The following is an 8,648-nucleotide window of genomic DNA, read 5'->3' as shown; positions in this document are numbered from 1 at the left end:
TATGTTGAGCGTCCTCAGAAAGTACAACTCTAAGCGTCATTCAATATGTCGCATCATTTTCCCCGTAAGTTAACAAAATCCATAAAATGTTGATAATTTTTATACTAGGCTTGGAATTGCATTGCCGAAGATGCATTTTCTGACACACATTAACTACATCGAAGAAACGAATTTCCATTGATGGAGTTCTGCACTACACTACAGACGGAGCAAGCACGAATTTCTGCCACTCGGGCACTGTGAACCATGGGGCCAAAAACCTACCTACAATGATTAGCCTTGTTCGGCAGGGGTCAACTTTTTCATTACAGTCCGCTATTTTGTTGTCACGTCGTTAATGCACTATTCACTTTATTTTCATCCTGACACATGTCAAAGTACTAGTAATTTTCTTCCTTTTTCCCAGGCTTTTGAAGGCGATTTGCTGCTACTTTACAAGTCTATCTTTTCGAACCGACTTTGCTCCCAGAAGACGCACTTACTTCTGCAGAGCATGACGCGAGGGCCTCGGATGCAAGGAAAATTGTGATCTTGTACGGCACGCTTCAAAGCTCGCTTCTGATTGGGCAATTCACTAGGTCGCCATTTTGGCATGCACGTAGCGTCCAAGTCCAAGAACTATTATTAACGATTTAAGCTATCGGCATCATTTTGCTAACTGGTATAAGACACCAAAAGGTCACTTATTATTTCTCCTAATGATGGGTATCGTTTATGTGCAAAAATTTAGATTTAATTTCACATTTTCACCAATTTTCTCCCTTGCAACTAGCTAGCCAATCACTGCTTAGCTTCTATCGGTAGACTGCTGATACTAGCGACATCTACAGGTAACGCGCATTCATCGCATCCTATGTTCCTGCGCCAACAGTAGACAGAGAGCATGCATCACCATACTCTTCTAGCACCTAAGCGAACAAGCGTCATAATATCCAAGGAAACAAAAATGTTGCTTTCCACCTTTATACTCTAGCTAATTTATCTTTCTTATATTAATATTTGCACAACAAACTTAGAGTTATCCTGCATACAAAATTATGGTCTCATTGAATCCAAAGTTATTTCAATGTAACTACACCTTGACCAGTAATACAAAACAAGCGCTAGCAAAACACAACTCAAAGAAGCAACGAAAAACGCATCCAGTGTAGAAAATCTTCAATGCAAAAGAACACCATCGTTGAATGCACGTTTAACACTAATAAAAGCGAACATAGATTGTAATATACTATTCAATATTTCAAGACACATTATTTTACCTTCGTTTGCTGATGCACCCTTCTTTTACATGCAAAACAATTGTTTGACGTTTCGTTAATGCACTCTCAAGATATCTAGAGCAAGGCACACCGCCTAGTTGTTCGATAGAAAACGATATCATTCGAATTATTGTTCAAAAAAACATCGTTTTATCGCTGTTTATTAAAGTATAAAAAATGCTCTAAATATATTCTGTTCACACAATTAATACGCCAAACGAGGTGAATAAATGAGCGAAATATAGATAATTTCAAACAAGATCGTCATAGTTATAAAAATTGTAAAGATTAATCAAAAACATGTTTTTACAGTGTATGATTTTAAATAGGGTTAGATTTCGACCGAAACGTGCAATGCCTGATGAGAGATACTAATGAATACATATTATTTGACGAAATTGTTAATCAAACGATGATGTAGCCAAAAAATGGCTGATCATTCTTACGGAGGATATTTCATTATATTTAATATGCCCGACCATATGCCCTTATTATAGTTCATTACTTAGTTTTCACTACGATCAATCAGTCAATCCCACGTGTTAATGTACGTTATAGATTCTACCGTTACAGAGTTCGTAAAAACAGAAACAAAGAGTGAAAACAGGATCATGTGCGCATACGCAAATTGTTGTTATCTAGGATACAATGATTTGAAAGCCACCTTTCATGTCAGCCAATACGCTACTTGCTGAAAAATCGATAATTCCATTTGCAAGGAAATGAAAATATCACAATACTGTCACATACGGCCATAATCTGGAAAACAACTTTCACTGCGGTCAAACAAATAAGTTTTTTTTGTACAAACGCGGAAACGAAATGTTGAAATCTGAAATTCAACATCAATTCTGGGTGACAAAAAAAGCTGTCCAAAGAAAATTAGGTACGTACACGTAGAGCAACATTGCTGTTTCAATCCCCAGTTGGGGCCGTATCTTTGTGTAGACTACCATCGGATCTGCTTAACAATTTACAGGCTCAAAAGAAGATGAGAACATCGTTGCTTCCGATGGTGAGCTTGATTCAAAAATAGAGCTCTTTCGGTCTGTTGCAGAAAGCTGCAGTAAACTGTATCGTATTATCGACCAATATCAGGAACGAGTTTGCATACTAGCTCAGGAAGAGAACTCGTTGGGAAAATTTTTACGTGAAGTAAGCAAGGAAAGCCCTACAACCGGCAAAATGATGTCCACAACTGGTAAATCAATATCGTATTGTGGGCAGCAACGGATCGCTATTCGTGTTCCGCTTTTGCGATTACACCACGATGTACATACGTTTAAGGGCCGTGCAATCGCAGACACCCACCATACGATACAGCTAATGGAAAAAGAACGTACCGAATATCGTGCAGCATTAAGTTGGATGAAATCGGTTAGCATTCAACTCGATCCAGACACCGGCCGAGGCCTGGAAAAGTTTCGAAAAGCCCAAAGGCATGTAAAGGCTGCTAAAACAAAATTCGATAAATACACCCTGGACTGTTTGGAAAAGGTGAGATATATTGTAGACGGATTTTTCTCTTCAAAATTTGAAAGCGGTCCTAGTTTGTGCTATGGCATAAAGAGTATACCAATTTTCTCACCTATTTCATTCTCCAAACTCAAGATTGATCTTCTGGCTGCTGCAAGATGCAATATGTTTTCACATGCTCTTGTTGGATATCAGAACGCCATCCTTCAGTTTTCTAAGAAAACAGATGAAACCTACAACAATACGCTCAAGAATTTAGCTAAAGACCCACATTACAATTTTTCCATATTGAAGGAGCTTACACAGGCTAATCCGAATGAAGTAGAGAGCGACACAAGAAAAATTCTTGAAACATCTGAGAAACCGCTCGACGAAGATCAAATGCTTTTCTTTAAGGTTGGGTTTAGTATAGTGGTAGCAAGAGAACGCAATGTAATGTACGATTTTTTTGAATTTTAGGATGAATACAAAGATGACTTGGGACAACACAACGCGGAAAAAAGCGATGCGCAGAAAAACAACGTTCTAAAAGAAGTAGCAATGGAAATAGACGCCCTTCTCTCTGGTGTTCCAGAACTTAATTTGAACGCAGAAGAAAATAGGAAAGATTGCAACACAAATTTACTTAATCAAACTGTTGATTCTGCCATAGACTTACTTGGCCTTAGTTTGGATGACGAATTTTCTGATTTCATGTCAGCACCGGCACCGTTTTTGCCTTCAACACTCTTGACGAATTCCTCGTTCAATGATTCGAGAGAGTTTGACTTAGCATCTATCCTATCGGATAAAGAAGCTATGCAACACGTGGCTGAAAATGATGAACAACCTCCTGAAAATTCCGTTGAAAATGGCAAATCGTCTGACAAAACAACTGCAATTTTCAGCACACTACTAAATTCTTTTACCAGGCAGAGTTCCAGTAATATAGCTAACGCTAACACATCGACGAATGATTCTTTGCCATCCAAATGTCGCGACACCAAGTTGACAAAGGACAACAAGACGCCAGGAAAAGATCTAAGCGGGTGGTATCAACTTTTTGCTGAACTAGATCCACTATCTAATCCGGATGCCATCCCGTCAAAAACCGATGCTCCAAACAATAGTATGGCTGCTTGAAAACACACCGTTCATTTTCGACCAAGGAACTTAAGGCAAAGCACATTTGGTTGTTTGGTTGCGTTTGTTCGTTTGGTTAATTTTACAATTATGTCAATGTTATTGTTAGCATCTATTGAAACGATAACTTACGTACTATTTTAACACATAAATGATGTTTAATTATATTTAACTACGGCGAAAAGGAAGCTAATAAAACAATATGTCTAATTATAACTCAAGTCTCGCAACAGAACGGTAGAATTGAATCATTTTTTTTTCTTTAACTTCGTTATGAAGGCTTATATACATATATTTGTTTTATCTGTTTTATTACGATTCCTTCATGTGTCTTTTCCATTTCTATCTCGGATAATACTTTTTGATACAAATATTACCGATATTTGTATCGAATAGCATGATCTCCACCTTCAACAACAAAACAAAACAACGATCACATTCATTCTTTTACAATCTGCTTTTGGAAGTTTGGTAGGTATGAAGGGAGGAAGTTTTTACAAAACAGTGATGGAAAGAATGCTGAGATAATTCATATGATAATTCATTTGACTGATGCTGGAGTGATTGCTAGAATAGGTGCTGAATGTCATAAAAATCTCTACTAATAAGTATCTGTACAGTATGGTGGAAAAGTTTACTAGTGTTTTTGTTCATTTCTGACATAGTTTCCTAAATAAATTAATAAAATTAGAATAAACTTAACAAACGCCTAGCGACACTGGAGAAAATATTTAATTATTACTTTCAGTATCCCTTCATTCTGGTTTGAGAGCGATTCTTGTCAATATTATCAAATAATTGCAGGAGTCTGACGGAGAGAATAATGTTTCATGACAAACTTGCATTCAAAAGTTATCTTTTTTTCACTTTTGGAAAAGAACACTACAAAGCAGGATGAGTTTGATTTATCTTTAAACTGCTATTATATTGTGTTTCACATGAGTGCAGAAACAGTTTTTGTTTTTGTTCATCGCGTTCAAATCACCCTCCAGAATCAATTGAGAAACTGATCCGCTTAACAGAGTTTTCAAAACTCAAGCCTGGAGAGAGTTTATAATCAGACAGAATAATAACATTTATAGTTATTGAGCCTAAAGAAACCTGTGTACAAAGAAACGATAGTTTCTGTGATTGTCTCTCAACCGCACAGAAAATTTAGATATACACATGGAAATAAAAGTTATTAGTATTTTTCACAACATCACATGTGACGTGCATCACCCAGCTACAGTATTTTTGATGAATGCTATTCTTAGGACAAAATGTTTGAATGCCCCTGGTTTAGCACGATAATTTTGAATATGTACTAGAAATAACTAAGGTTAAGAAAGGATTTTAGGAGAAATGTCATAAATGTAGTGTTTTAAGAGGGAAATAATAGAACATAATCGCCCTTGCCTAACACTCACATTTTGATTGGTTTGTAAGGCGGTAGATGGAATTGATAGAGCGGAAATACATACGCCAATGCACAACTGCATTGTTGCGTATAACACGTTAAAGGAAATGCATAAAAGCAAAAGAAATTATAACAAAAACAGCAACCTTTGACATTCAATGATCTTCCGAGTAATCAAACCTTAAAATTTCATCTCGTATGCTAAAAGAAGAAAAAAAAAAGAAAATATGATGATAACTAGTAGAACTCATGAATGACATTTGCATACATACTCCTCATAGAACTGCGAGTGTTGCGGTGTCATGTGTAGCAACTGTTCTAGATTTTCAAGAAACCCCCACTGTCGTAATATATGCTGCCGACCGCTCTTATCTAGAAGGTTTCGAACAACAAACACAGCACCCATCTGTAATTTATTGTCATTTGCGATCTTTAAGCAAGAAGATGAGAGATGTATAAATTATTTGTACTCCAGATGGGTTTGTAAAGGATGATTTACCAAAAAATCTCTGATCTTTTTGACAATCTTTTCGTCCTGCAACACGTAATCTTCATCGCGTGCCCCAGCCGTTATGTTACCTATGATTATTATAGCTTGCTCCTTCACTTCTGGTGGATGTGGATCATCTAACACAAGACTTACCTGGAGGGATGGAAATAAAAATTAATACCAGAAATTTGTGGGTTTCGCGCTTTCTTTGTGACAATCATATATTTATATGATTGATATAATCATATAGGTTTGTGTACTTACCGCTCTTAAAACTTCGCTCGAATGTTCCGACATTATTGTTTCGATATGCAGAGTATTGCTCAAAAGATTCCGTAGCAGGCCCAATGTCTTCATAATGACACGTTCATCCCGATCGCCAAGCAATTGGAATATTCTACCCGTTCCTAGTGTGTTAATTATTTTCGTTTTTACGTGCTGTTCGGCCTATAAATAATAAACGATTAAAAAAGCATAACTAAAATACACCCATGTACAATACATACTTGAAAGGCCATGTTCATTAGAGCCCAACTTCCATTTAGCCTTAGCGCTGGATCGGGATGTTTAGTAAGCTCGCAAAGCATTTCTACGGCACCGGATTCGAGCATTGGTTCCTTGGCAGGTGAGAATTCTAGTAGAAGGTTACAAATGGTTGAAGTTACAACAGTTTGTAACTCGAGGGAGGGATCTCCAGACAGCAAATCCATCAATGGACGCCACACCGAATGATCCTAATAAAAGGAATACAGATATAAAACGATTCATATGTTATACGCTTAATATGTACAAAAAATAGCCGAAAATCGTCTTACCTGAAAAGTTGTTCTAAGAAGTTGTACAGAGCGTGACAAAGAATGAAGACATCGTACTGCTGATAGACGGACCTGGAACACATAAGCAAAATAATGTGTTAGCATTCATCGTTTTCCAGAATATCCATAATATATGTAACAAATCCAAGCACTTGAATACTTGCCTCCGGATAACAATCTTTTAATCCACTTAGTACCTCCTCCATTAAACCATCCATTTCAATGATGCGCTTTCGTATTTCCTCGTCATTAGCTGCGAGAGAAGCAAAACAACGAAAGGCGCCTTGTCTAGACATGCTTAGAGGAAATTTTACTAAATTTGCAAGTGAGGCTATCAAATGATTACTGATTGCTGCCAATCGTTGTAACTCCGAATCAATTTCCGCTAGGTATGCAAGTGTTTCCGCGGCTGTTGCTCTCGTATCTTCCTCAAACTCGTCCGAACAAAGACGTGCCAGGCATGGCAAGGTTTTATAAACGATCCGATAGTCCTCTGCCGGTAATGAACCGGAACGGTGGAGGTATGTGAGGCAACGACTTGCAGAGAGCTGTACCTGTACGTCCCTTGTTCGAGATAACAAGGTCGTCAGAATATCCAGAATGGAACGGTCGCCGTGATAGGTCGAATGGACGATGTTCGAGACGGATTTGTTAGTGAAGCACATCGCTGCTAAACATTTCAATGCAGGTACTTGCAGCGATGTATTTTCGGAGGTCATCAGACGGGCGAGAAAAGGTATTACCTCCGCTTGGCATAGATTCTTCTGTTGATGCGAGGAGTGACAAAGAGGAACGAAAATGTTTACGACATACGTCTGGCACGCAAAACTACTGGTAGGTGATGCTATTTCTGAAAAACAAAAAAAAATCAACAAATATTAATCTTTTAAATAATTTCAAGTAATTTTTGAAATATTATAGATAAATTGTTCTCGCAAATACTCACTAATCAATCGCTTAATATTGTTAATATCCGAATGGATTAAATCCAATGGTGCAAACGGGTACTGTACAATCGTCTGCAATGCACCAAGGCATGTTTCCATCAATCGTTCGTCCGTGTTGGGATCGAAAACTATTGCAATCAAAACTTCAACAGTATTGAAACGCATTAGGGAATGAACCTGCGACTCGGTGCCCTTTGCAAGGGATCCTAGCACGATACCGGCATCGATACGGAGTTGCAGCGGTTTTGTTGCATTGCATAGCAAAGCAATTAGTCTCGGCACAATGCCCTGCGATATGATGGAGCCTTTTTTCTTGTTCGAACCAATGACGGCATTTTTCAAACAGATGATCGCCTGCTGGCATTTGTAATTCTCATCCGAATAAAGTTCGTCAATATAAGAGCGCGAATTTTCCACATCCTAATTAACACAGAAAGCAAAAAATGTCAGTCAATACAGTGTATAGCGGTAAAGTTGTTTGTTTAACGAATGTTTACGATAATCTACTAAAAGTTGATCCAGGAGAAAGTTGAGTTTGGTTTTTGTTTATAGACCTGTGATTTTGAGGTTATAAAAAATACCATTAAAGTGTGTTTTTATCGTCCACTTCTATTGGTCTGATGCGCTCATTAAAATAACATTATATTGCTTTCTGGAGCCACTGTTTGCGTTGAAACAAGAAACAACAATTCACCAATAGATTTGACTTTAATTCTAGAAGTGGAAATCTCACAAAACACTGCCTGGAGGATTCTAAATAGTAGTGGCACAGTTACTACGCACCAAATGCGCCGGAACCGGAGAACAAAAGCTTACCATGAAGCAGGTGAACGGCTCCATCCTTAAAACGTGTAACTAAAATCCGTCCGTTCGTTTACCAAATCCAAGGGCTTACGGTGAAAACTTGCCGGGCTAAAATGTGTTTCCGGATATACAGTAGGTTATTTTATCGCGGTTCAATGAAGATCTTCTTCTTCTTCTCGAGCTCGAAGTTATAATACGATACGGCAAGGGAATCCAGCTTCCTGGGACTTCCCCTACTATTCCACGGTGACTTGATATTTACTAAATCATGTGAATTTATGAAAATAGGGTTTCAAATCAATATTATATTAAAAAATCGCAATAATCATCACCAAC

At 37.7% G+C, this 8,648-nt stretch overlaps 2 protein-coding genes across 2 annotated transcripts; one reads left to right on the top strand and one right to left on the bottom strand.

The window, feature by feature from the left end:
• Window positions 1-2,081: 2,081 nt before the first annotated feature.
• LOC128725903 (islet cell autoantigen 1-like protein) lies at window positions 2,082-4,027 on the top strand. Its single transcript, XM_053819677.1, has 4 exons — window positions 2,082-2,145; window positions 2,239-2,756; window positions 2,871-3,131; window positions 3,195-4,027. The coding sequence occupies exons 1-4, from the start codon at window positions 2,082-2,084 to the stop codon at window positions 3,855-3,857; spliced, it is 1,506 nt and encodes a 501-aa protein (XP_053675652.1). The 3' UTR covers window positions 3,858-4,027.
• A 1,375-nt stretch (window positions 4,028-5,402) lies between these two features.
• LOC128726633 (armadillo repeat-containing protein 8-like) lies at window positions 5,403-8,348 on the bottom strand. Its single transcript, XM_053820449.1, has 9 exons — window positions 8,325-8,348; window positions 7,508-7,928; window positions 6,726-7,411; window positions 6,562-6,633; window positions 6,253-6,480; window positions 6,011-6,193; window positions 5,756-5,899; window positions 5,529-5,686; window positions 5,403-5,457 (listed from the first exon to the last, which is right to left on the bottom strand). The coding sequence occupies exons 1-9, from the start codon at window positions 8,346-8,348 to the stop codon at window positions 5,412-5,414; spliced, it is 1,962 nt and encodes a 653-aa protein (XP_053676424.1). The 3' UTR covers window positions 5,403-5,411.
• Window positions 8,349-8,648: the final 300 nt, after the last annotated feature.

Source organism: Anopheles nili, chromosome 3 (genome assembly GCF_943737925.1).
Source record: "Anopheles nili chromosome 3, idAnoNiliSN_F5_01, whole genome shotgun sequence".
Taxonomy (NCBI): domain Eukaryota; kingdom Metazoa; phylum Arthropoda; class Insecta; order Diptera; family Culicidae; genus Anopheles; species Anopheles nili.
Note: the sequence above shows the minus strand (reverse complement) of the source record. Positions and strands in the feature narration are given on the sequence as shown.

Coding starts and splice junctions, on each gene's coding strand:
- LOC128725903 (XM_053819677.1), top strand. CDS start 2,082: ATGTTGAAATCTGAAATTCAACATCAATTCTGGGTGACAAAAAAAGCT. Junction 2,757..2,870: donor CCCTGGACTGTTTGGAAAAG/GTGAGATATATT, acceptor TCCAAACTCAAG/ATTGATCTTCTGGCTGCTGC. Junction 3,132..3,194: donor ATCAAATGCTTTTCTTTAAG/GTTGGGTTTAGT, acceptor TTTGAATTTTAG/GATGAATACAAAGATGACTT.
- LOC128726633 (XM_053820449.1), bottom strand. CDS start 8,348: ATGGAGCCGTTCACCTGCTTCATG. Junction 7,412..7,507: donor CAATATTAAGCGATTGATTA/GTGAGTATTTGC, acceptor TTTGTTTTTCAG/AAATAGCATCACCTACCAGT. Junction 5,687..5,755: donor AAAAGATCAGAGATTTTTTG/GTAAATCATCCT, acceptor TCTTGCTTAAAG/ATCGCAAATGACAATAAATT.